At 40.0% G+C, this 24,615-nt stretch overlaps 1 protein-coding gene across 1 annotated transcript in view; it reads left to right on the forward strand.

Moving 5' to 3' along the window:
- THSD7B (thrombospondin type 1 domain containing 7B) overlaps positions 1-24,615 on the forward strand; it is a 909,478-nt gene that overhangs the window by 880,974 nt on the left and 3,889 nt on the right. Inside the window, exons 22-27 of the mRNA XM_049711955.1 lie at positions 1,705-1,864; positions 2,991-3,164; positions 3,265-3,360; positions 5,704-5,786; positions 8,348-8,540; positions 18,806-18,893. Coding sequence (XP_049567912.1) covers positions 1,705-1,864; positions 2,991-3,164; positions 3,265-3,360; positions 5,704-5,786; positions 8,348-8,540; positions 18,806-18,893 — 794 coding nt within the window. The remainder of the gene's footprint in view (positions 1-1,704; positions 1,865-2,990; positions 3,165-3,264; positions 3,361-5,703; positions 5,787-8,347; positions 8,541-18,805; positions 18,894-24,615) is intronic.

The raw sequence follows: 24,615 nt of genomic DNA on the forward strand, positions 1-24,615 counted from the left end.
CTCCTCCAAGTCTCCCCTTTTCCTTTCTGCCAGGGTGGCTTTGAATCCGAACTTCCTTCTGTAAAGAATTTTTCTCCGCAGCCACTCTGTACCATCCTGCACATCCGGCAGTCCATCCACAACCTGACCTTACGCTCAGCCGCCGCTGCCGCAGTGCCTTGACCTGGCTGGTGCTCAGCAGGCCCGTCAACCCCTGGGTCACCTGCTGCACGCCCAGAAGCACCGTCATGGCTGCTTTCGCTGCCCACCCCATCCCTCTTCACTCCTGCTGCTGACACGGCCACAGAAGCTCCCAGGCCTAACAGTGCAGTTTCTGGGTTCTGTTGGGGTGGGAGGGGGGTGGGAAATAAGAAGGAGCTGAAACTCAGTTTGCCAGTACAGAGCCCAGTTGTCTGACCGTCACCTAATAATGATTTGTAACGTGGGGTATCCTTATCTGCAGCAACAGAGCCCGTGCAGAGGGTCATCCTCTCTCTCCTTCTCTCTCTCTCTCTCTCTCTCCCTCCCTCCATCCATACCAGTAGTAGTCATGAAAGCTCTAGCTCTTCCACCAATTTCTGGACTTAGTGGGAGCTGAGTGACATACGTTGGAAGTACAGAGGAGTTAATACTCCATGGGGTGAAGGTTGATCAGTGAGGACTGAATCCAAGGGGGAGCTGCATGTAATGCCTCTCCCTTTTTCCTCCCTCCCCACCTCATGGATGGTCCTACAGCCTGTCTAGAAGATCTTGTGATTGACCAAGAAACCAGCTGTGTTTGCTCGGAAGTTTAGGCCAGTTGACAACACACTACCTTATATTTCCTTTTCCTCCATACCTGCGATGGCTCTTTCACCCTCACTCTTGCTATCCCGGGATTTCACCTCCTTAGTATAGAAGCTTTATCTTAGGCTCTGTTTTCTAAGGCATTTATGCAAAAACAGAGCTACCCCTCTACAGTTATCCAAATAGCCAGTGGACTTTTTTTGAAGTATGAGCACCTGACTAAAACCGAGGAGATATAATACTCATCTCACGAGTATCTGCTAAAAATGTTACGGTAGGAAATCTTTCATCAGGCAGATGGTTGCACTAGATAACCACTAAGTGCCTTCCAATTCTAAACCTCTGTTTCTGTGAGACACTGCACAATTTTTTTCTAGTCGCCAAGAATAATATAAGCGGGACTTGTATGAAATATCTTCAAAGAATAGTATTCAGCACAGAAGGCATTCTGGGAAAACAACTTCTCGTGGCAATAGAGAAAATCAGCATTTTACTGGAAACCCAAACCTAATCCATGTGAGAAGCTACTGAATTCCCTACAAAAGAAAAACAAGCAAAGCAAACGAGAAATATATGCTCTGTGGCTGTACATGCTCTCTTGGGGGAGTGATTATGGACTAGGCCATTTTATCACATACACCTAGACAAATTAGGTATTGTTTTTCTTTTTCAGTCAATCCTGGCTGAGTTCCAAAATGAACCATCATATTCTGAGTGCATAAATTCCAAGGCATAGATTTGCATTTGTACTTTTAGTTGCTCTCTCAGCTCTAGGAGAATTGCTCAGGGACGCCTTATTGTCAACTGAAAGATAACTCTCAAGAGGAGGAAGCTGCCGAAATATGCAACTAGGGTTTTTTTGAGCAAGAGATGGCAGGAGCCCAAACTTTGAGATGATCATGATTTGGGTACTGCTGACAGCATCCTTTCCTCTGACAGGGTGGAGACTGTGGGGAAGGAGTCCAGACCCGCAGCCTCTCCTGTGTGGTCCACAGTGGTTCAATGTCTCACTGGACTGTACCTGTAGACAATGCACTGTGTGGAGAGATGCCCTTTCAAGACGGCATCCTGAAGCAGCCATGTTCTGTGCCTTGTCCAGGTAGGCAATTTTAAATGATCGGGAATGCCTTCCACGGTGACCTTTTTATTTCTTTCTTTTCTATTAATTTCCTGAGTTCTCTCTCGTCCAAGTTGAAGTTTTTAACTAACTTTAATTCATTTGTCATTGTGGTTATCACTTTGGAATATACCTCACAGCTTCAACAGAGGCAAAGTAGGCCAGAAGGGGGAAAAACAGCACTGGACTTGGAAATTTAAGAGCTAAGTTAGAATCTTGTCAGTATCACTTCACTGGTGTTTTACCTGGGACATACAGTCTGGTCCCTTTGAGCAATGGTTGCTCCACCTAGAAAATGTGTTAATAATACCTGACCTGACAGCACCTAGCACATTGGCCAGCGCTCAAAAAATATTGACGGAATCCATGAGTGGATGAACCCCTGGGTGATGACATGGGTGGGGACAAGTAAGGCTATAAGTGCACAGAAACGCTCTGTTAAACAGGCAAGTTCTATGTAATCGTGAAGGTCATTATTAGTTACAGAAGATTTACGAGTTTATCTTAATCCTAATAACACAGCTTAGCTTATGTGACATGAGTTTAAGGTGGCTTAATACATCCTTATATATCCTTATAACATGGCATGTAACATATGTGTGTAAAAACACATACCTACATATGGACATATATGTATACACATAAATGTGTGTATGTTTAGATTATTAAATTAAACATTCTTTAAGTTCAAAGATATTCCACTTCAGTAACCGACTTATTCCCTTTATATGATTTCTGTGAACATCTATTTTATGATGTTACGCTGCTCTTTAAAAACTGAGTTGATGTAATCTTTACACTTCCTTTTAAAAATTTTATTATCACTAGTAGTCACAATGTTCTCTAGATAAAACTGCCGTGATTGGAAGCAAAATGATGGTAGTCTAGTGTTTGATGCTCTTTTGCTCAACTAGATTAAACCATAGATTACTTCCTCATTCTTAGTATTTTCTAATTAGAAAATTTATCAGTGTGGAATGCATAGTTTCTGGAACCCACCGCATCACTGCACCCCCACACAAATCTCACCGTGAACCTGTGCATGTAAATGGTGTTAAGGGCCAGTTTTCACGTTCTTTCCTCTGCTCTGTGCTGCGCAATCCTCCAGGAGACTGCCATTTAACGGAATGGTCAGAGTGGAGCACGTGTGAACTGACCTGCATCGAGGGAAGAAGCTTCGAGACTATGGGTCGCCAGTCTAGGTCAAGGACATTTATAATTCAGTCTTTTGAGAACCAAGACAGTTGCCCCCAGCAGGTTGTAGAAACACGCCCTTGTACAGGTACCAAGAGCACTTTTCAACTCTTAGCCTTGATTGATCAATGCTTATTCTGCTTTGATGTGACGTATAATAGAACCGCTGTTCTCATATTTACTTGCAGGAGGTAAATGTTATCACTACACATGGAAAGCAAGTCTTTGGAACAATAATGAACGAACTGTATGGTGCCAACGTTCAGATGGCATTAACGTCACAGGTATTCCTGCCTAAGGTTCACGTGGGCCCTTCAAAAAGATCTCTGAGTGTTGCTGGTGGTGAGAAGAATTAGCGTACAAATTATAAGCAAAGGAGGACTGGGCAGTGGCCTTAGATGAGCTTCACGACAAGTTGCCATTAGACCTTTGCATCTTAGAAAGCAGACACTTCTATTTGAAGTCCCATATATCAGACAACTTAAAGAAATAAGCTGAAACACAATAAAATTTCCTTAAATATCATGATCTGAGACAAAGACTGAAAGAGACAGTCTTTAACTAAAGACTTAAGTCTTTAACTAAAGTCTTAAACTAAAGACTGTTAGTTTAAGACAATGGTCTCTAAAATTTTTACAGATGTACCTTTTCAGTAAAAAGTATTTGAGAACAGATCTCAACATATTCTAAAATCCTTCACTACTGTGCTAATGTATCATGATATGAAACATGTACAGAAAGTGAAATTAAAAGGGTTGATAAGGATATAATAAAAATTAAAATATATTAATGATGTAAAAAAACATTTTGCTTTAAATTATAGATGCTTATGTTCAGGTACCAAAAGCGTCACTTTTTAACAATGTGTTAGTCATGATTGTTATTTAATATCTGACTATAGATTGAGGGAAGGTGTCTTCATTTGTGACAGTGAATGCAATTTGAGTCTACAAATGGTCTTCTCAGTCATTTTAAAGGGCTTTTATTTTGATGCCTTCTTATCAAAGAAAATTAAATTGTCATTCTTTTTACTTAGTCCTGTGGCTGACTAAGAGCTCATCAGGATAGGAGAATTTTGATTTTTCTATTGGAATAGCAAGATTGTTAGCGTCACCTTTTTCTAGTTTACCTGTCTTTGCATTAGTGGTTGTCCCTTTAATCCACAGTTTTTCCCTACAATAATTTATTTTAAGCTGCTCGTCCATTTTGTAAGTTACTGTTAAAACTTAATATACTGTAAATCTACCTAACCAGGAACACAGAAAGCATCACACGCTGCAATATGCTGAGAGTTAATGGACTGGTAAGGGTTCCACTATCAAATTCTCTGTATGGAGTGCCCAGTGTACATCATGGGGCAATCTGATGAATGAGTTCAGGCTACCAGTGTCACCTGCTAAGTATTATTAGAGCTTAATTTCATTCTTAAAATTTAACATGTTAGATAAACTGTACAAATTCTAACATGTTCTTCCCGACTCCCAGGAGATCCTCTCCCCATGGGGTTCACACACTGCATGGTGGCGATCCCTGGTTTGAGTGCAAAACACCCCCTCCAAACTCTGTTGGCAGCAACGGGGCTGTGTTGGCAGCACGAACACCCACATGATCAATTTCACACCTACCTGCTCATTCCGGATCCTGGTGGTGGTTTGTTTTGTTTTGTTTTGTTTTTCCTGTGAGGATTATTTGTTTTATTTTTTTCAAGTAACAGTGAGAGTTTAGCTGTTTCATTCTTAGGGTAAATGTAGATCTATTCCCTACACAGCCTTAAGCCCAAAGCTTTTCGCTAGTTACAAAATCATAAACTGTAATTGTTTGACAATGATAGTAATGCAGAGGCTAGAATCTATAAATGCAACCAGTAGTATATAAATATAGTTTAAATATTGCCCTTGAGTAATATGCCAACTCCTTTGCTTAGTACCTTGAACCCAGGAAGGCATGACTAATATTCAGTGATTTTCAGATTATAGAGACATCATTCCATCCATTTACTCAAAAATATTTAATAAGGACCTGCAAGTACTATGTCAGATCTGTGATTATCCCTCGTGGAGTGTATACATTTGCTGTTAAAAATAGGTGTGGGAGTGTGTATGTGACTGTGTGTGTGTGTATTCGGGTTGAAATACATTTAAAATGTTACCAAAATGTTTGATATTGTGGTCCCATGAATTGATTAGTGGCATTCTTTTACCGTTTGGCTATTGGGAATTGGTCTAGTGCCTAGTTGGGGTATGCGGGAGATGGAAAAAAAATATGTAGAAAGATCTTCACGCATATATATTTTCTGCTCCTGAACTTCACTTGAGATTTCATCAATTCTTTTACTGATCCTGACACGCACAGGCTTTGCCCTCAAGCGTGGCCATATGATAGAATCACATTGCCAATGCGCAGGTATAAAATCTCTACTGTAAACAGCTTCTCTACTGTAGCAGAGTTTCCCATCTCAAACAGCCCTTCCTGGAGTACTGTAATCAGTCATATAAAACTGGGCCACACTGTCAGCAAACAGATTTTTTAAAGATAATACTGTTACAAGGTAGCCAGTGCCAGAGAGGAAAAGAAATGAGTATTCATCATAGAAAAATCTGTAAATGACGGTGGGATTTCCTTTGTAGGAGGCTGTTCCCCTCAGGCACGCCCTGCTGCTATTCGGCAGTGTAACCCGGCCTGCAGAAAACCTTTCTCCTACTGTACACAGGTGAGTCGTGTGCTGGAGGCTTGGACAAGTATGGTAATCGCTGTGTTATATGTATGCTGTCTGATGTTTTCCAGTCTCCTGCAGCCCAAGTAGCCATTCCCTGGGCCCACGATACCACAGAGAGGCATTTGCAGGAGTAATCACAGCTATTAAGAATTTCTCTCCAGGGCATGTGTTCAAGAAAGCAGCCTTTTTCTCTCTAAATCCACCTATAGCCGACCCCGTCTTTCAGATATCTAATCTATGTTAGCTCTGTTTATCCTCTATTTATCAACGTGTTCTCAGTTGATTTATTTCCTCCTTCTTAGCCTTTCATATACCTAAACTATTTTGAAAGATATTAAAAAGGGCATGTTCATATTTGCTAAATATTATGTATTAAAATTGATTACACTATGATTACTGTACTGTGTCTAAATTTTAGTTGATTTTACATAAGCTGAATATGTGGTTATGGGTCATAATTATATGTGTGTGTGTGTATACATTTTTTTAAAGCAGAACTTTTTCTTCCCCTTTCTCTGCCTTAATTCCCATCAACCATTGCTCAGGAATTAATGCAAAATGTGCCATGTATTCTCAACAGTGGCACTCGTTGTGCGCGGTGCGCATAGAAGAAAGGTGTGCCCTGTCTTTCAAAGAAACGAGTTTCTTCTTATAGTGTGTTCTTTCCAAAAATGATTTGGTTAAAAATCATTCAAGCGCTCCATCCTGTTAATATGGCTCTTCTACTTCAAGTTAGGTTAATTCTTTACCACAGAAAAGCGAGTGAGTGATCAAGCTTCCAGTTTGGAAAAAAAGAGATCAGCAGCAACTTCATGGGCTAAGGCTGTTGCTAAGTAGAAGGTGTGGCTTTCCCCCAACTCTCTGGATACCCTCTTTAAAACATAAATTACCGTTTTAATTTAAAACATAAATTACCGTTTCCCTCGAAACTTTGGCATGTGACTGGTTACAACTTTTCACTCAAACTAAATAGAGATGCATCTTGAAAAGATGGCTTTCATAGCTGAGCATATACCAATTTTTCGTAATTAGTTCTCCCCATTGAACACTGAATAATGTCTTCTATTAAAACCACTGGAAATACTATAATAATTGGCATTATTATATGAGTGCTACCTAAACTGTAGGCATTTATTAATTATATGCTTTTCTGACTTTTACTTTAAAAATAAATATGTATGTATGTATGTATGTATGTATGGCTGTGTTGGGTCTTCGTTGCTGCACGCGGGCTTTCTCTAGTTGCGGTGAGTGGGGGCTACTCTTCATTGCAGTGCGTGGGATTCTCATTACGTTGGCTTCTCCGGTTGCGGAGCACGGGCTCTAGGCGCGTGGGCGTCAGTAGTTGCAGTGCGTGGGCTCAGTACTTGTGGCACACCGGCTTAGTTGCTCGGCAGCATGTGGGATCTTCCCGGACCAGGGCTCGAACCCGTGTCCCCTGCATTGGCAGGCGGATTCTTAACCACTGTGCCAGGGAAGTCTCTTATTTTTTGTGGAAGATTGTGGTACCCTATTTTTAGTTTTAGTATCTGTTGCTTCTCAAAATCGTGTGTTCAAGAGTTGATGACCTAAGTAAATCTGGCTGATGCATAAGGGCTGATGTGAGTGGCTATTAAGGCTGTTCAGAAAATTCCAGATATAGTTTGATGTGAGGAGCCTTAATAGCAGAGTTATAGAGATTCATAATCGTATGCTTATTTTCTATTCTTTTCTATTGCTTTTATGTTTGCTGAAGGAAGGAAGAGCAGTTATTTTCAGTTTCACTTCCAGAGACAGAAATCCTTGCCCATTATACTTTATCATAATCAGTTTCTTGGAAAGGTTTATGGTACATGAAAATTACCAAGAATCCACAAATATGAAGGTCATATTGTCATGACGCCAACTAGGAATGTGAAGATGTGATGTGACACTCGGATTACTACAAGATATCAATATCTCTATCTCTATCTCTCTCTCTCTCTCTCTCTCCTCCCTCTCTTGGACATGTGCCTTTGGTGAAGTCTTTTTTTCTCCACAGTCTTGGGCTGTCTCCTCTGAGTGAAGAACTAAGCCTTTGAGTGGAGAGGCAGTTCAGACTAGTTAGTGATCAATGGCAGAAAGTGATAGAGGCAGAAATAGACCTCAAAGAAGATATGTACATAATTCCTGTTGCTTTGCTTCTCAGTGTCAAGGGCAGGTTGGAGTGAATGGGCAGGAATCTGAAACAGCTGGGGGAAGAGTTGAGGCTAATTTTTAATTAGATGCTTTAAACATCTCTGTAAGAGAGAAAAGGTTGTAGTTAATGCCCACTATCGACAAAGAATTGTGATTTCATATTTGGAAGGTATAAGAATTATAAACCACCAGAAAGAACTGATGATTTATTTAAGGGTTGACATCGGAATTCAAAAAGATGAACTATTTATTGAATTTTCACCTCTTTGGCAAGTCTGGTGCTGGAAAACCCTAAATTGCCATGACGTACCATGCGAATGTTAGGTGCCTCCAGCAGTTAAAGCGTTCTTGTTTCATCTACACAACTGTGTAACCGTCAACATTTTTTTCTGCTATAGGGTGGAGTGTGCGGCTGTGAGAAGGGCTATACAGAGATCATGAGATCCAATGGTTTCCTGGATTACTGCATGAAAGTACCTGGTTCAGAGGACAAAAAAGCTGATGTGAAAAATCTTGCTGGGAAAAACAGACCTGTGAATTCAAAAATACATGATATTTTTAAAGGATGGTCTCTTCAACCCCTTGATCCAGGTACATACCGGTTATGAGTCAGAAATGTAAATTCTCTCATGGGGGATTGGGGTTCAGATTGTGACCACTGCTCATGATGGAGGGAAGAAGGAAAAGAGGAGAGAAGGAAAAAAGCAACATGGTCTAGTTCAAGGTTTCTCAAATTTGAGTGTTGTGTGGTGTAAAATGTTCTCATGGGGTGGTTGAAGGTAAGTCTATCAATCCCAGTTTAAGAGACACTGACTTAAGGAACCAAAATGTTAATCTTTTTTTTTTTTTTTTTTTTTTTTGCGGTATGCGGGCCTCTCACTGTTGTGGCCCCTCCCGCTGCAGAGCACAGGCTCCAGACGCGCAGGCTCAGCAGCCATGGCTCACGGGCCCAGCCGCTCCGCGGCATGTGGGATCTTCCCAGACCGGGGCACGAACCCGTGTCCCCTGCATCGGCAGGTGGACTCTCAACCACTGTGCCACCAGGGAAGCCCCAAAATATTAATCTTTAAAAATATTTGAATTGTAAATTATCTCTGCCAAAGACTTTATTTTTATAACTGTGAATTTGTGTATATAATTGAAATTAAAAGCAAAAATTGGAATAGATTCTCAGGAACATGCAGGTAGGTACCTAGGGGAATGTGCAGGGACCCTATCTGGTTTGAGAAACACCAGTGAAATAGTAAAGAGCATCAATTTCAGAGGCCAACAGACCTTAACTGGCATCATAGCTCAGAAGGTACGGATTTTGTGACTGACTGTAGTTTCTTCACCTCTCCGGAACGGTTTCCTCATCTACGAATCAGTCTAGAGGCACCTGCCCTGCACGACTGTCATGACTATTAGCACACTGTCAGGCCTGCAGGACTCAAAAATTAGTGGGTATTAAGGACAAGAATGGACATTTTTTAGATGCTTTCTGTGTACCCTGTGGTTCCATGCTGGTTGTGGTGCATGACGCATTATGTTCTGGCACATAATGAGATGCCATTATCCCCATTTTAGTGATCAGGATGCTGAAATTGGCAAACTAATTTGACCAAGGACACACCACCAGTAAGTGAAGGAAGGTTTGAAAGGCAGGCCAATAAGGTCTTTACAAAGCACTGGTCTCTACTTCCCACTCTGTGAAGTGGGCAGAAAATGAAAGCAAAATTCTCTGTGCCTACTGTACGTACCTCTTCTAGAAAATAAAATGCTGTGAATGACTGAGGGAAGGGAGCATTGAGAGGGAAGAGACGCAGAAAGCTCAGCCAATGTATACCTTGGAAACTTTCCTCCCAGACCCTAGGCGTTGGCCATACCAAAGTGCCTCGATGACACGCTTAAATGAAGCAAAACCAGAGCCCAGGCACAAAGGACCCTACATCTAGAGGAAGAAACAAGATGTACACTCCTTAAGGTTGGCCACAATATCTTACTCAAGCTTTGATTCCTGTGTATGTCGGGGCACATGCCATAGGTATTCAAAAATATCTTATTCATTTTGTGGCGTTTAGGGACATTTAGCTAATTTATGGCAATAGACTTAAATTTGAGGGAAGCGTGATATGAAATGTAGCTAGGTTCACCCACTGCTTGTAGACCCTATTTCAGGAAGAGAATTAGGGTGAAGTTCCAGGGAAATGAGTGTTCAGATCCACACTTGAGGTCCTTAACCTTTGGAGTTCTCACTAAAGCATCAATAGCACGTATGTGAGTATACGTGTATGTACATATGTGTGTGTGTGTGTATATACGGATACACACACAAAGACACATGTACACATATGTATATTCATATATACACTATTGTATACATATGTATGTATGTGTGCAAGTATATATGTAAAATATATATTTAGTCTGGGGAGAGTTAATAACTTTCATTAGGGTCTCATGATGAGATTGTAAACTTGAGCAGCCTCTCAGGAGGGCAATTGGGCAAAAATCTATCATACATTTTGGCCTAAAACTTTCCTCCTAGGAATTCATCATACAAATAGACACACGTATACTAAGAGAAGTATGTAAATGATATTCATTATATGACTGCTTATTACATAGCAAGTGAGTGGAAATAACCTCAATGTCTATAAGTAGAATAACAGAAAAACAAAAATAGATACAACTGTGCAGTATGTCTCACAGAGGTATTAAAAAGAATGAGACACACCTGTCTTTATGAACTAGCATGGAAATATTTCCAATATATATTGTGAGGTAGAAAAGAAGTACCAAAGTGAGTGATAACGCACCATTTGTGTCTTTTTTAAAAAGTGCAGGTATTTTGTGTTTGTACTCATTTGCTTGCATGTGCAGAGAAAACTGTAAGATGGTTCGCAAGCAAACTGGTTACAGTGGTAGTGGCTGTGTAGGGCGCTCAGAGAGGGTGGCAGGAAGACTGACTTTTTACTGCATTATCTTTTTTTAATAGTTTGAACGTTGATCCTATCCATTATGCTGTTATAAAAAGCTATATTGATTCTTCTTAAGGAACATGGCTTAAAGGTCATGGACCACATACCTCTGTACTAGGGATTGAAAAACACTGTACCTTCCAATACTTCAGCTCTATGAGGTTAAGGGGTAATAAGATGACAGATGCATTCTCACTCAGGAAAGACTTTTTTTTCTTATTGCAAATGTAAAAAATTCAGAATAGGGGATTTCATCATTAGTGTTTCAAAGAGAAAAGAATCAAAGCTTTGTTAAAAGTTGTATGACCATAGAAATATATCATTACTACATTGAAACCTCATTCTAAAACCTGATTGAGGCTTGAAAGTGTCTTGTAAGCAAAAATTGTAATAGGTAGCCATAATACAATGGAAAGTAATTGTGATTTTCCTCCAAACAAGTGTTGTTTACAATAGATTTTCATTGTTTTTCACCTCACGAAAGTCTTTTTTTTTTTTTGCATTTTAACATCTTTATTGGAGTATAATTGCTTTACAATGGTATGTTAGTTTCAGCTTCACAACAAAATGAATCAGTTATATATATACATATGTTCCCATATCTCTTCCCTCTTGCATCTCCCTCCCTCCCACCCTCCCTATCCCACCCCTCCAGGTGGTCACAAAGCACCGAGCTGATCTCCCTGTGCTATGCGGCTGCTTCCCACTAGCTATCTACCTTACGTTTGGTAGTGTATATACGTCCATGCCTCTCTCTCACTTTGTCACAGTTTACCCTTCCCCCTCCCCATAGCCTCAAGTCCATTCTCTAGTAAGTCTGTGTCTTTATTCCTGTTTCACCCCTAGGTTTTTCATGACATCTTTTTCCTTAAATTCCATATATATGTGTTAGCATACGGTATTTGTCTCTCTCCTTCTGACTTACTTCACTCTGTATGACAGACTCTAGGTCTATCCACCTCATTACAAATAGCTCAATTTCGTTTCTTCTTATGGCTGAGTAATATTCCACTGTATATATGTGCCACATCTTCTTTATCCATTCATCTGATGATGGACATTTAGGTTGTTTCCATCTCTGGGCTATTGTAAATAGAGCTGCAATGAACATTTTGGTACATGACTCTTTTTGAATTATGGTTTTCTCAGGGTATATGCCCAGTAGTGGGATTGCTGGGTCATATGGTAGTTCTATTTGTAGTTTTTTAAGGACCCTCCACACTGTTCTCCACAGTGGCTGTATCAATTTACATTCCCACCAACAGTGTAAGAGGGTTCCCTTTTCTCCACACCCTCTCCAGCATTTATTGTTTCTAGATTTTTTGATGATGGCCGTTCTGACTGCTGTGAGATGATATCTCATTGTAGTTTTGATTTGCATTTCTCTAATGATTAGTGATGTTGAGCATTCTTTCACATGTTTGTTGGCAGTCTGTACATCCTCTTTGGAGAAATGTCTATTTAGGTCTTCTGCCCATTTTTGGATTGGGTTGTTTTTTTGTTATTGAGCTGCATGAGCTGCTTATATATTTTGGAGATTAATCCTTTGTCAGTTGCTTCATTTGCAAATATTTTCTCCCATTCTGAGGGTTGTCTTTTGGTCTTGTTTATGGTTTCCTTTGCTGTGCAAAAGCTTTTAAGTTTCATTAGGTCCCATTTGTTTTTGTTTTTATTTCCATTTCTCTGGGAGGTGGGTCAAAAAGGACCTTGCTGTGATTTATGTTATAGAGTGTTCTGCCTATATTTTCTTCTAGGAGTTTGATAGTTTCTGGCCTTACATTTAGGTCTTTAATCCATTTTGAGCTTATTTCTGTGTATGGTGTTAGGGAGTGATCTAATCTCATACTTTTACATGTACCTGTCCAGTTTTCCCAGCACCATTTATTGAAGAGGCTGTCCTTTCTCCATTGTACATTCCTGCCTCCTTTATCAAAGATAAGGTGACCATATGTGCGTGGGTTTATCTCTGGGCTTTCTATCCTGTTCCATTGATCTATATTTCTGTTTTTGTGCCAGTACCATACTATCTTGATGACTGTAGCTTTGTAGTATAGTCTGAAGTCAGGGAGCCTGATTCCTCCAGCTCCGTTTTTCGTTCTCAAGATTGCTTTGGCTGTTCGGGGTCTTTTGTGTTTCCATACAAATTGTGAAATTTTTTTGTTCTAGTTCTGTGAAAAGTGCCAGTGGTAGTTTGATAGGGATTGCATTGAATGTGTAGATTGCTTTGGGTAGTAGAGTCATTTTCACAATGTTGATTCTTCCACTCCAAGAACATGGTATATCTCTCCATCTATTTGTATCATCTTTAATTTCTTTCATCAGTGTCTTATAATTTTCTGCATACAGGTCTTTTGTCTCCTTAGGAAGGTTTATTCCTAGATATTTTATTCTTTTTGTTGCAGTGGTAAATGGGAGTGTTTTCTTGATTTCACTTTCAGATTTTTCATCATTAGTGTATAGGAATGCCAGAGATTTCTGTGCATTAATTTTGTATCCTGCTACTTTACCAAATTCATTGATTAGCTCTAGTAGTTTTCTGGTAGCATCTTTAGGATTCTCTATGTATATAGTATCATGTCATCTGCAAAGAGTGACAGCTTTACTTCTTCTTTTCCGATTTGGATTCTTTTTATTTCCTTTTCTTCTCTGATTGCTGTGGCTAAAACTTCCAAAACTATGTTGAATAAGAGTGGTGAGAGTGGGCGACCTTGTTTTCTTCCTGATCTTAGTGGAAATGCTTTCAGTTTTTCACCATTGAGGACGATGTTGGCTGTGGGTTTGTCATATATGGCCTTTATTATGTTGAGGAAAGTTCCCTCTATGCCTACTTTCTGCAGGGTTTTTATCATAAATGGGTGTTGAATTTTGTCAAAAGCTTCTCTTCATCTATTGAGATGATCATATGGTTTTTCTCCTTCAATTTGTTAATATGGTGTATCACGTTGATTGATTTGCGTATATTGAAGAATCCTTGCATTCCTGGAATAAACCCCACTTGATCAAGGTGTATGATCCTTTTAATGTGCTGTTTGATTCTGTTTGCTAGTATTTTGTTGAGGATTTTTTCATCTATGTTCATCAGTGATATTGGCCTGTAGTTTTCTTTCTTTGTGACATCCTTGTCTGGTTTGGTATCAGGGTGATGGTGGCCTTGTAGAATGAGTTGGGGAGTGTTCCTCCCTCTGCTATATTTTGGAAGAGTTTGAGAAGGATAGGTGATAGCTCTCCTCTAAATGTTTGATAGAATTCGCCTGTGAAGCCATCTGGTCCTGGGCTTTTGCTTGTTGGGAGATTTTTAATCACAGTTTCAATTTCAGTGCTTGTGATTGGTCTGTTCATATTTTCTATTTCTTCCTGATTCAGTCTTGGCAGGTTGTGCCTTTCTAAGAATTTGTCCATTTCTTCCAGGTTGTCCATTTTATTGGCATAGAGTTGCTTGTAGTAATCTCTCATGATCTTTTGTATTTCTGCAGTGTCAGTTGTTACTTCTCCTTTTTCATTTCTAATTCTATTGATTTCAGTCTTCTCCCTTTTTTCTTGATGAGTCTGGCTAATGGTTTATCAATTTTGTTTATCCTTTCAAAGAACCAGCTTTTAGTTTTATTGATCTTTGCTATCGTTTCCTTCATTTCTTTTTCATTTATTTCTGATTTCTTTCCTTCTGCTAACTTTGGGGTTTTTTTGTTCTTCTTTCTCTAATTGCTTGAGGTGCAAGGTTAGGTTGTTTATTCGAGATGTTTCCTGTTTCTTAAGGTAGGATTGTATTGCTATAAACTTTCCTCTTAGAACTGCTTTTGCTGCATCCCATAGATTTTGAGTCGTCGTGTCTCCATTGTCATTTGTTTCTAGGTATTTTTTGATTTCCTCTTTGAATTCTTCAGTGATCACTTCGTTATTAAGTAGTGTATTGTTTAGCCTCCATGTGTTTGTATTTTTTACAGATCTTTTCCTGTAATTGATACCTAGTCTCATAGTGTTGTGGTCAGAAAAGATACTTGATACAATTTCAATTTTCTTAAATTTACCAAGGCTTCATTTGTGACCCAAGATATGATCTATCCTGGAGAATGTTCCATGAGCACTTGAGAAAAATGTGTATTCTGTTGTTTTTGGATGGAATGTCCTATAAATATCAATTAAGTCCATCTTGTTTAATTATCATTTAAAGCTTGTGTTTCCTTATTTATTTTCATTTTGCATGATCTGTCCATGGGTGAAAGTGGGGTGTTAAAGTCCCCTACTATGAATGTGTTACTGTCGATTTCCCCTTTTATGGCTGTTAGTATTTGCCTTAGGTATTGAGGTGCTCCTATGTTGGGTGCATAAATATTTACAATTGTTATATCTTCTTCTTGGATCGATCCCTTGATCATTATGTAGTGTCCTTCTTTGTCTCTTCTAATAGTCTTTATTTTAAAGTCTATTTTGTCTGATATGAGAATTGCTACTCCAGCTTTCTTTTGGTTTCCATTTGCATGAAATACCTTTTTCCATCCCCTTACTTTCAGTCTGTATGTGTCTCTAGGTCTGAAGTGGGTCTCTTGTAGACAGCAAATATATGGGTCTTGTTTTTGTATCCATTCAGCCAATCTGTGTCTTTTGGTGGGAGCATTTAGTCCATTTACATTTAAGGTAATTATCGATATGTATGTCCCCATTCCCATTTTCTTAATTGTTTTGGGTTCGTTATTGTAGGTCTTTTCCTTCTTTTGTGTTTCTTGCCTAGAGAAGTTCCTTTAGCAGTTGTTGTAGAGCTGGTTTGGTGGTGCTGAACTCTCTCAGCTTTTGCTTGTCTGTAAAGTTTTAATTTCTCCATCAAATCTGAATGAGATCCTTGCTGGGTAGAGTAATCTTGGTTGCAGGTTTTTCTCCTTCAACACTTTGAATATGTCCTGCCACTCCCTTCTGGCTTGCAGAGTTTCTGCTGAAAGATGAGCTGTTAACCTTATGGGGATTCCCTTGTGTGTTATTTGTTGTTTTTCCCTTGCTGCTTTTAATATGCTTTCTTTGTATTTAATTTTTGACAGTTTGATTAATATGTGTCTTGGCGTATTTCTCCTTGGATTTATCCTGTATGGGACTCTCTGTGCTTCCTGGACTTGATTAACTATTTCCTTTCCCATATTAGGGAAGTTTTCAACTATAATCTCTTCAAATATTTTCTCAGTCCCTTTCTTTTTCTCTTCTTCTTCTGGAACCCCTATAATTCGAATGTTGGTGCGTTTAATGTTGTCCCAGAGGTCTCTGAGACTGTCCTCAGTTCTTTTCATTCTTTTTTCTTTATTCTGCTCTGCAGTAGTTATTTCCACTATTTTATCTTCCAGGTCACTTATCCGTTCTTCTGCCTCAGTTATTCTGCTATTGATCCCATCTAGAGTATTTTTCATTTCATTTATAGTGTTGTTCATCATTGTTTGTTTCATTTTTAGTTTTTCTAGGTCCTTGTTAACTCTTTCTTGCATTTTGTCTATTCTATTTCCAGGATTTTGGATCATCTTTACTATCATCATTCTGAATTCTTTTTCAGGTCGACTGCCTATTTCCTCTTCATTTGTTAGGTCTGGTGGGTTTTTATCTTGATCCTTCATCTGCTGTGTGTTTTTCTGTCTTCTCATTTTGCTTATCTTACTGTGTTTGGGGTCTCCTTTTTGCAGGCTGAAGGTTCGTAGTTCCTGTTGTTTTTAGTGTCTGTCCCCAGTGGCTAAGGTTGGTTCAGTGGGTTGTGTAGGCTTCCTGGTGGAGGGGCCTAGTGCCTGTGTTCTGGTGGATGAGGCTGGATCTTGGCTTTCTGCTGGGCAGGTCCACGTCTGGTGGTGTGTTTTGGTGTGTCTGTAGACTTATTATGATTTTGGGCAGCCTCTCTGCTAATTGGTGGGGTTGTGTTCCTGTCTTGCTGGGAGATTTTCGCCGTTTGATATTATGTGCAGCTGGGAGGCCTCTTGTGGACCAGTGTCCTGAAGTTGGCTCTCCCACCTCAGACGCACAGCACTGACTCCTGGCTGCAGCACCAAGAGCCTTTCATCCACACGGCTCCTTAATTTGGGATGATTCGTTTTCTGTTCATGTATTCCACAGATGCAGGGTACATCAAGTTGATTGTGGAGCTTTAATCCGCTGCTTCTGAGGTTGCCGGGAGAGATTTCCCTTTCTCTTCTTTGTTCTCACAGCTCCCAGGGGCTCAGCTTTGGATTTGGCCCCGCCTGTGCGTGTAGGTCGCCGGAGGGCATCTGTTCTTTGCTCAGACAGGACGGGGTTAAAGGAGCCGCTGATTCGGAGGCTCTGGCTCACTCAGGCTGGGGGGGGGTGGGTAGGGAGGATCATGGAGTGCGGGGCGGGCCTGCAGCGGCAGAGGCCGGCGTGACGTTGCACCAGCCTGAGGCGTGCTGTGCGTTCTCCCGGGGAAACTGTCCCTGGATCCTGGGACCCTGGCAGTGGCGGGCTGCACAGCCTCCCCAGAAGGGGGTTGTGGATAGTGACCTGTGCTCGCGCACAGGCTTCTTGGTGGCGGCAGCAGCGGCCTTAGCGTCTCATGTCTGTCTCTGGGGTCTGCACGTTTAGCCGCGGCTCGCGCCTGTCTCTGAAGCTCCTTTAAGCAGCGTTCTTAATCCCCTCTCCTCACGCACCAGGAAATAAAGAGGGAAGAAAAAGTCTCTTGCCTCTTCTGCAGCTCCAGACTTTTCCTCCCGGCTAGCCGCCGTGCACTAACGCCCTGCAGGCTGTGTTCTCGCCGCCAACCCCAGTCCTCTCCCAGGGATCCGACTGAAGCCGGAGCCTCAGCTCCCAGCCCTGCCCGCCCCGGCAGCTGAGCAGACAAGCCTCTGGGCTGGTGAGTGCCGGTCGGCCCTGATCCTCTACGCTGGAATCTCCCCGCTTTGCCCTCCGCACCCCTGTTGCTGTGCTCTCCTCCACGGCTCCGAAGCTCCCCCACTCCGCCACCCGCAGTCTGCCCGCGAAGGGGCTTCCTAGTGTATGGACACTTTTCCTCCTTCACAGCTCCCTCCTGCTGGTGCAGGACCTGTCCCTATCCTTTTGTCTCTGTTTATTTTTTTCTTTTGCCCTAACCAGGTACGTGGGGGGTTTCTTGCCTTTCGGGAGGTCTGAGGTCTTCTGCCAGCGTTCAGTAGATGCTCTGTAGGAGTTGTTCCACGTGTAGATGTATTTCTGGTGTATCTGTGGGGAGGAAGGTGATCTCCGCGTCTTACTCTTCCGCCATCTTCCCAGAAGTCGAAAGTCTTTAGCGTAAGAGTTTGATATGTTCTTTGGACCCACAGTTAATTACATTCATGTAGTATAAGGAACCTTTTGTGTGTATATCTTTCAGAAAGGAACATAGTTCCTTTGAGATGCTAAGGCATTGCTACTATCAGTGCAATTCTAAGTTTAGTTAACTGCGCTCTTGTAAAACAGAGCAAAAACCATGAGATTTCCAGAAACAACTCAAATTTATACACACACATGCACACCATACATACAGTCAGGGTATACCTCACACAGTAAGAATCACAAAATAGATCAGACTGTTTGGTTCTATTTTTTTAACTCCAGCAGATAACGAGTCCAAAATAATATATACTTGTACACATATGTATATGTTTTGTAGTACTTTTGTATTAGAAGTATATACAAATGAAAATAAATTCAAAATATCCTGCCAGTTGTTAGATTTTATGAAGTACTGATTTCTGGTCTTTGTTTGGCATTGTGAAAAAATGATAGACTATCTTACATTTTATATTTTCCCTTTTTTTTTTGACATTTGATAGCTGTCACATGTGGGTATTTCCACCTATGCTTCTGACGCAAATCTCAGAATTCAGCTGAGAAATAAATAATACACTAATTTAGATAAGAAATAAAGCTTTTGTTGATAAGTTTGTTATTTTCTATTTTAAACAGATGGCCGAGTGAAAATCTGGGTTTATGGCGTTTCAGGTGGTGGTTTTCTTATCGTGATTTTCCTCGTATTTACTTCCTACTTTGTTTGGTAAGTACTAACTAGTAAAAAGTTAATATTCCATATTTTCATGGGTGGCATGTTATACTAAAAGAAAACTTAAGATCATTGGCCATTATAACAGGACCCTTGAACTCACAAATAATCATCAACAGTAGAATTGGTGAATAGTTGAAATGGGAAATCATTACCTTTATTGTCCTTGTTTGAAATAACATTCTTTTATTTGGTTTTCAAATACTATCAGAAGGTATAAGAGGCACGTCATTAGTCAGGGCTTTCCCATTTTAGAATTTTGATTTAGATCAGTACTTTTTAGCTTTAATGGCACACTGGCATTTCTTGGCACCTCTTGGGGACTGATATTTGAATCCTAGTCCCAGAGATTCTTTTTTTTTAACTTTGCTTATTGAAGTATAGTTGACTTATAGTGTTGTGTTAATTTTGCTGTACAGAAGCGATTCAGTTACACATATATTCTTTTTTATATTCTTTTCCATTATGGTTTATCACAGGATAGAATATAGTTCTCTGTGCTATACAGTAGGACCTTGTTGTTTATCCATTTTGTATATAAAAGCTCACATCTGCTCACCCCAACCTCCTGCTCCATCCCTCCCCCAACCCCCTCCCCCTTGGCAACCACAAGGCTGTTCTATATGTCCATGAGTCTGTTTCTGTTTCATAGATAGGTTAATTTGGGTCATATTTTAGATTCCACATATAAGAGATAGCATATGGTATTTGTCTTTCTCCTAGTATGATAATCTCTAGGTCCATCTATGTTGCTGCAAATGGCATTATTTCATTCTCTTTTGTGACTGAGTAGTATTCCACTGTATATATGTACCACATCTTCTTTATCCATTCCTCTGTCGATGGACATTTAGGTTGTTTCCCTGTCTTGGCTACTGTGAATAGTGCTGCTGTGAACACAGGGGTGCATGTATCTTTTTGAATTAGAATTTTGTCTGGATATATGCCCAGGAGTGGGATTGCTGGATCATATGGTAATTCTATTTTTAGTTTTCTGAGAAAGTTTTCCATACTGTTTTCCATAGTGGCTGCACCAACTTACATTCCCACCAACAGTGTAAGAGGGCTCCCTTTTCCCCACACTCTCTCCAACATTTGTTATTTGTAGAGTTTTTAATGATGGCAATCCTGACTGGTGTGAGGTAGTACCTCATTGTAGTTTTGATTTGCATTTCTCTAATAATTAGCAATGTTGAGCATCTTTTCATGTGCCTATTGGTCATCTGTACATCTTCTTTAGCGAAATGTCTATTTAGGTCTTCTGCCCATTTTTTGATTGGCTTGTTTTCTTGTTGTTGAGCTGTATGAGCTATTTGTATATTTTGGAAATTAAGCCCTTGTTGGTTGCATCATTTGCAAATATTTTCTCCCATTCCATAGGTTGTCTTTTCCTTTTGTTTATCGTTTCTTTTGCTGTGCAAAAGCTTGTAAGTTCGATTAGATCCCATGTGTTTATTTTTGTTTTTATTTCTATTGCATTGGGAGGCTGTCCTAAGAAAACATTGGTACGATTTATGTCAGAGAATGTTTTGCCTTTGCTCTCTTCTAGTAGTTTTATGGTGTCATGTCTTATGTTTAAGTCTTAAGCCATCTTGAGTTTATTTTTGTGTATGGTGAGAGAGCATGTTCTAACTAACTTCATTGATTTATATGCAGCTGTCCAACTTTCCCAATGCCACTTGCTGAAGAGACTGTCTTTTTGCTATTGTATATTCTTGCCTCCTTTGTTGAAGATTAATTGACCGTAGGTGTATGGTTTATTTCTGGGCTCTCTGTTCTGTTCCATTGATCCATATGTCTGTTTTTGTGCCAATACCATGCTGTTTTGATTACTGTGCCTTTTTAGTATTGTCTGAAGTCTGGGAGGGTTATGCCTCCTGCTTTGTTCCTTTTCTTCAGGATTACTTTGGCAATTCTCGGTCTTCTATGGTTGCATATGAATTTTAGGATTATTCTAGTTCTGTGAAAAATGTCACGGGTAATTTGATAGGGATCACATTAAATCTGTATATTGCTTTAGGCAGTATGGCCATTTTAACAATATTAATTCTTCCCACCCAAGAGCATGGGATATCTTTCCATTTCTTTGAATCATCTTCAATTTCCTTTATTGTTTTATAGTTCTCAGCATATAAGTCTTTCACCTTCTTGATCAGGTTTTATTCCTAAGTATTTTATTTTGGGGGTGCGATTTTAAAAGGTATTGTATCTTTACATTCCCTTTTTGGTATTTCTAGCCCCAGGGAATCTGATTTAAGCATCTGAACAACCTGACCACATGTAGGAATAATTAAAAGTGCCCCAGGTATTTCTAATATCCAGGAAAGGCTGAGAACCATCACTCTAGATAATTCTAGTTCTTAAATTTTCTTCTCAAACTGACCAATTTTGACCAGTTGGTTCAAACAACCTATTAGTACATTTTGAATAGTACAACCAGCTGTTTATCTACATTGACCAGCCATGAGAGAAAATTTAACTGTCCATTCCAGGAACCCCAATTTGTAAGTGACTAGTTCCTAAAAATATGTTATTCTCAGAAAATGATGATTAGCTTATTGTATAGAATATATTTTATTTGATGAGCTGGTCTTGAAACCAGACAGAAGTAAATACATTTGAATGTTTTCAAGTGTGTTGAGAATATTTTATTAGCTTCCTAAGAAGAATTTTCAAAGGATTTTAATTTTCATGAGATCAAAGTGTTCCTTTTTTTCTCTAAATCAAGATATTTATATTCATCATCTGTCTCAAACTATTTCCTTGAGAATTTTCACCCAAGTTTTAATTGCAACTCAAATCCAGTCTGTGTATTTCTAGCTTGTACTTCCAAGGTTACACAGGTTTTTAAAATCTTTGCTCTTGGTCAGTGAAGGTTAGTGAAGAAAATTAAGTGACTTTCACTTTTTCTGCCACCTATAGTGATTGAAATTGAACTTCTAGAAGTTGTATTTCTATCCAACTAATATTTCCACAGTGTTGTAGTAAAAAGGAACACCTTCAGTTAGTCGTTTACCCTAAAATCAAATGATTTGACCAATTATGTTTGAATTGGTAAGTTTTGTGAGTATTGTCTTAATAAACAAATGTGAAGTGGAAAGCCCTATATGAGGTTGAGAATGATAGGAAGCATTCACCACTAAAAAAGATTAGAAGAAGGAAAAGGTCTTAAATTGCAACAAAGAACATAAAGGGTTGACAAAAGAGACACTGCTCTCAAAGCAATGGCCCAATACAGTGTAAGATAATCAGCTAGTCTATTAGTCTGTGAAAGCTTGGATGTGTTCTACTTCATAGCCACATCCCCAATTCCAGATTCTATGGTTCCTTCTTCCCTAGAATATCTAAAAGATTAAAAATTAAAATTTAATAACAGTCATAAATTTCACCCTTTTACATTTCTCCATTTCCTTCAACTTAAAATTGTGTTACCCTTAATCCATTCCTTCAACAATAAATATTTATTGCGGCCCTTTCTGTATAACTCTAGGTGCTGGGGATTAATTAGGTGCCTCACTGAATTCTGATGACAAACAGAATATTCTGGAAAATTTTTATTATAAAAGATCAATGGAATTGCCCCTTACTTTTTTGTGGCCAAATTATATAAATATTTTTGTACAGTATTTCTCATACCTATTTTTTTCATCCTCAATGCCCAGCCTTAATAATCCCCTGTTGGAAGTAGCACAGTTACTTCCATATTTGGATTCTTTACAAATGCTGCCTTCAGCAGTCTGTAGCCAGATTAATCTTCCTAAAACTTAGCCAAGTGATCAGCCCCTTTCCTCCTCAGACAGACACCCATTGACAGCAAAATGAAAGTCATGTTCTGGCTGCCTTACCAGTCAATTAAAGTCTTCCCCTATTTGAGCCCAAACAACTCTTTCAACTTCATTTTCTACTGTTTCCTTATACCCTGGTGTGTTGATAGGCCTATTTATTTATTTAGCTGTGCCGGCTCTTAGTTGTGGCATGTGGGATTTTTTAGTTGTTGCACGTAGGATCAAGCTCCCTGACCAGGGATCACACCCGGGCTGCCAGGAAAAAAAAAATCTAATATTCATACATCAAACAAAGTGCTTTGCATAGATTGCCTTATTCAGTCTTCATAATAATCCACTGAGGCGTTGCTAATATCACCTTCATTTTAAAGGGGGAGTAAGTAAGCCTCAGAAAAGTTGAATAACTTACATAAGGACATCAGCCTGGTGAAATCAACTCCAGGTTTGTCTTAACCCCCAAATGTATACTCTTTCCACTGGACTTTCAATCTCTGTAGTTTCTTTTCCTTGAGTAATCCTAAAAACTCTTTAGACTCGAGGTAGTGTCTACACCTTTCACATTTTTTAGGGGCTCTTCATTTCCCAAGTAAGCTACAGACCTGGGTACAGACCTATTGATATCAAAACATTTACTGTTATATAGGAGCTGCCTAAAGAATCCAAATAGGTATTTTCACACCATCTATTTCTATTAAATAGCTTGCAGAAGAGTTAGAGGATGACAGTTTTGGAGATTTTATATTTTCTCCCCCAAAATAAAAAGCTTGGGACAAGAGAGCTGCTCTAATAAATATGCCAGTTGTTAGGTGTACACTTTAGATGAAGGCAATTTATGATAAAAACTTTTGAGAAAGTTTTTGAGAAACATGATAAAAACTTGGACATGTTTTGAGAAAAACAGTCTTCTCAAGGACTGCTTCGTTCAGATATGACCATTTGCACGTCTGCCATTAGCATTTGGAGTTTTTGAAATAATATTACTGATGCCCAGCTCCCCTGGCAATAAAGACTCATGAGGTAATTTAGTGGGGACGACCACTGGGTGAGCTTGTAGATAATCTAGACATAGTGCCTGGAACTCACTCAGAGAACTGCAGCTAGTCTACCTTGCTCAGCACAACGCAGGAAAGGGGCTCTCAAATTTGAAAGTTTGAAGGTGGTGTCGCCACTTCCGGGGCTCGGCCCTCCTGAGTAGCTGCCTGTTAGTGTCTTCTGGTCTGGGGCTGGGTCCTTGTGGCTTGACTTCAAGAGCGCTGAGAAGTGCCAGCACTTGCCTGCCCGTTTACAATGAGCTCACGTTTCTGGCTTAATGGGTTGATCCTTTGCTAAAACGCAAATGGTCATGGAAGAGGTGACTTTAAAACGTGTCCATCAATGATCTCTTACAGCCGGGGCTGCATACTGGTTTTCTCCCTTGGGCCGACTCTGAAAGTGATGGTGGCTGTCAAGAAGAGTTATGAGGCTATTCCTGGGCTCAGCAGTAAACAATAATGTGATGGATAGGAGACGTCCACCACGGGTACAGGATGCCTAGGGGTGGCGGCGGCCCATGGGCCAGGCATTGGTGGCTCCTGATTTAGTAGGAGTGAGGTGGTCACACCTTCCCCGATACCAGAGTTGAGGCGAGAAAGTGACTTACAAAATGGTTCCTAAATGAGTTGCCTAATAAAGGAAAGGGAGCAGGGACTTCGAAGGACAAGTCTCCTATTTGCTTCCTGTGCAGAGGGCAGCCTCCCACGCAGCTCTTCCTCTTAGGGCTCTTTTTAACCAGCCAGGAAGCTTTGTAAAGCCACAGCTCCCCAGCACAATCAATCACCACCTTATTCAGTGCTTGCTAACTTTTAAACTCTCTAAAAGTTCTCGGATCTCACACATTCATAGACGTGACTTTAGTATCTGTCTACTGAGAGCTTACACAGTATGAAAAGATG

Source organism: Orcinus orca, chromosome 7 (assembly GCF_937001465.1).
Source record: "Orcinus orca chromosome 7, mOrcOrc1.1, whole genome shotgun sequence".
Taxonomy (NCBI): domain Eukaryota; kingdom Metazoa; phylum Chordata; class Mammalia; order Artiodactyla; family Delphinidae; genus Orcinus; species Orcinus orca.